Consider the following 1859-nt stretch of genomic DNA (forward strand, 5'->3'; position numbering starts at 1 on the left):
GGTGAGAGGGGCCCGGGGGTGGCTCCAGGGGGACCCCAGGCAGGGGCTGCCGCGGCTGCCACGGGGCTCTGTCCCCCCCCAGGAGCGCGAGGCGGCCGCGGAGGCGGAGCAGGAGCGGATCCGCTGGGAGAAGGAGAAGGAGCTGGCCCGGCTCAGGGCCACCCAGCAGCGGGACCAGGACTGGCAGGCGCAGAGGGTGAGTGGCCCTGTGCCCAGCCTTGTCCCCAGCCCTGTCCCCTCCACTGTCCCCAGCCCAGCCCTTGGAGCCCCAGGATGTCTGGAATGGCCCCAAAGCCGTGTCTGGGTGTGGAATCCCCCCTGTGCCCACCCCAGCCCTTGGAGGCTCTGGAAGGGCCCCAAAGCCGTGTCTGGGTGTGGAAAGCCCCCCCACCCCTCCACTGTCCCCTCCCCTGTCCCCCCTGGCCGGGCAGGACGCCCTGAGGGCCCAGAGGAACCAGGAGGCTGCGGATCGGGAGTGGCGGCGGAAGGAGCTGGAAAAGGCCCGCAGGAAGGCGCAGGAGGAGCAGCAGCTCCAGCGGGACCGCCGGGAGCAGGTGGCCCACCAGGAGCGCAGACTGGCCATGCAGGTGGAGCAGGAGCGCCAGGAATTCCAGAGGGTGCTCCGGTGAGTCCTGGGGGGCCGGGGGGTGGGGGCGGGTCCCAGTGACAGCTGGTGGCTCTGGAGGGTGTAGATACCTCTAGAACCCCATAGAGACCCCTAGAACCCTATAGACACCCCTAGAACCCTATAGATACCCCTAGAACCCTATAGACACCTCTAGAACCCACAGACAGCCGTAGAACCCTATAGACACCCCTAGAACCCTATAGACACCCCTAGAACCCTATAGATACCACTAGAACCCTATAGACACCCCTAGAACCCCATAGAGACCCCTAGAACCCACAGACACCCCTAGAACCCTATAGACACCCCTAGAACCCTATAGACAACCCTAGAACCCCATAGAGACCCCCTAGAACCCACAGACACCCCTAGAACCCACTGACACCCCTAGAACCCTATAGACACCCCTATAACCCACAGACACCCCTGGGGCCTCAGAGACCTCTCCAGAACTCTGTAGACACCTCTAGAACCTTGTTGACACCTCTAGATCCCTGCAGACACCCCTGGAACCTCAAGAGACACCCCTAGAGCCTCATGGGCACCTCTGGGACCTCAGAGACACCTCTAGAACCTCACAGACATTCCTGGAACCTTCTAGACACCCCTAGAACCCCATAGGCACCCCTGGGACCCCGTAGACACCTCTAGAGCCTCATGGGCACCCCTGGGACCTCAGAGACACCTCTAGAACCTCATAGACACTCCTGGAACCTTCTAGACACCCCTAGAACCCCATAGGCACCCCTGGGACCCCGTAGACACCTCTAGAGCCTCATGGGCACCCCTGGGACCTCAGAGACACCTCTAGAACCTCATAGACACTCCTGGAACCTTCTAGACACCCCTAGAACCCCACAGACCCCCCCTGGGACCTTGTTGACCCCTGTAGAACCCTACAGTCCCTCTGGAACCCCACAGACACACCACACCCCCCCTGTGGGACCTTGATGGCCCCTCTAGAACCCCCCATCCCCCCCGGTGTGCCCCTCAGGGTGCAGCAGGAGCAGGTGGAGCGGGAGCGGCTGGAGCGGGAGCGGCGGGCGGGGCTGGCGCGCGCCCACGCCGAGGAGCTGCGGCAGCAGATGCGGGAGCGGCGGCGGGAGCGGGAGCGGGAGCGGGCGGCCTCCCTCGAGGAGAGCCACCAACACCAGCACCAGGCCCGGCAGCGCCGCCGCAGCCTCGCCCGCCTGGGGCAGCTCAAGCTGCAGGAGCTGCGGTGAGAGGGGAC

At 64.8% G+C, this 1859-nt stretch overlaps 1 protein-coding gene across 1 annotated transcript in view; it reads left to right on the forward strand.

The window, feature by feature from the left end:
• LOC114072802 (cilia- and flagella-associated protein 45-like) overlaps nucleotides 1-1847 on the forward strand; it is a gene marked incomplete at its 3' end in the record, with an annotated part of 9356 nt that extends 7509 nt beyond the window's left edge. Inside the window, exons 3-5 of the mRNA XM_027910646.1 lie at nucleotides 40-196; nucleotides 432-625; nucleotides 1623-1847. Coding sequence (XP_027766447.1) covers nucleotides 40-196; nucleotides 432-625; nucleotides 1623-1847 — 576 coding nt within the window. The remainder of the gene's footprint in view (nucleotides 1-39; nucleotides 197-431; nucleotides 626-1622) is intronic.
• Between the last annotated feature and the right edge of the window lie 12 nt (nucleotides 1848-1859).

The sequence above is a fragment of the Empidonax traillii genome, unplaced genomic scaffold, assembly GCF_003031625.1.
Source record: "Empidonax traillii isolate 1590-97213 ecotype Southwest subspecies unplaced genomic scaffold, ASM303162v1 scaffold4036:size10286, whole genome shotgun sequence".
Lineage (NCBI taxonomy): Eukaryota > Metazoa > Chordata > Aves > Passeriformes > Tyrannidae > Empidonax > Empidonax traillii.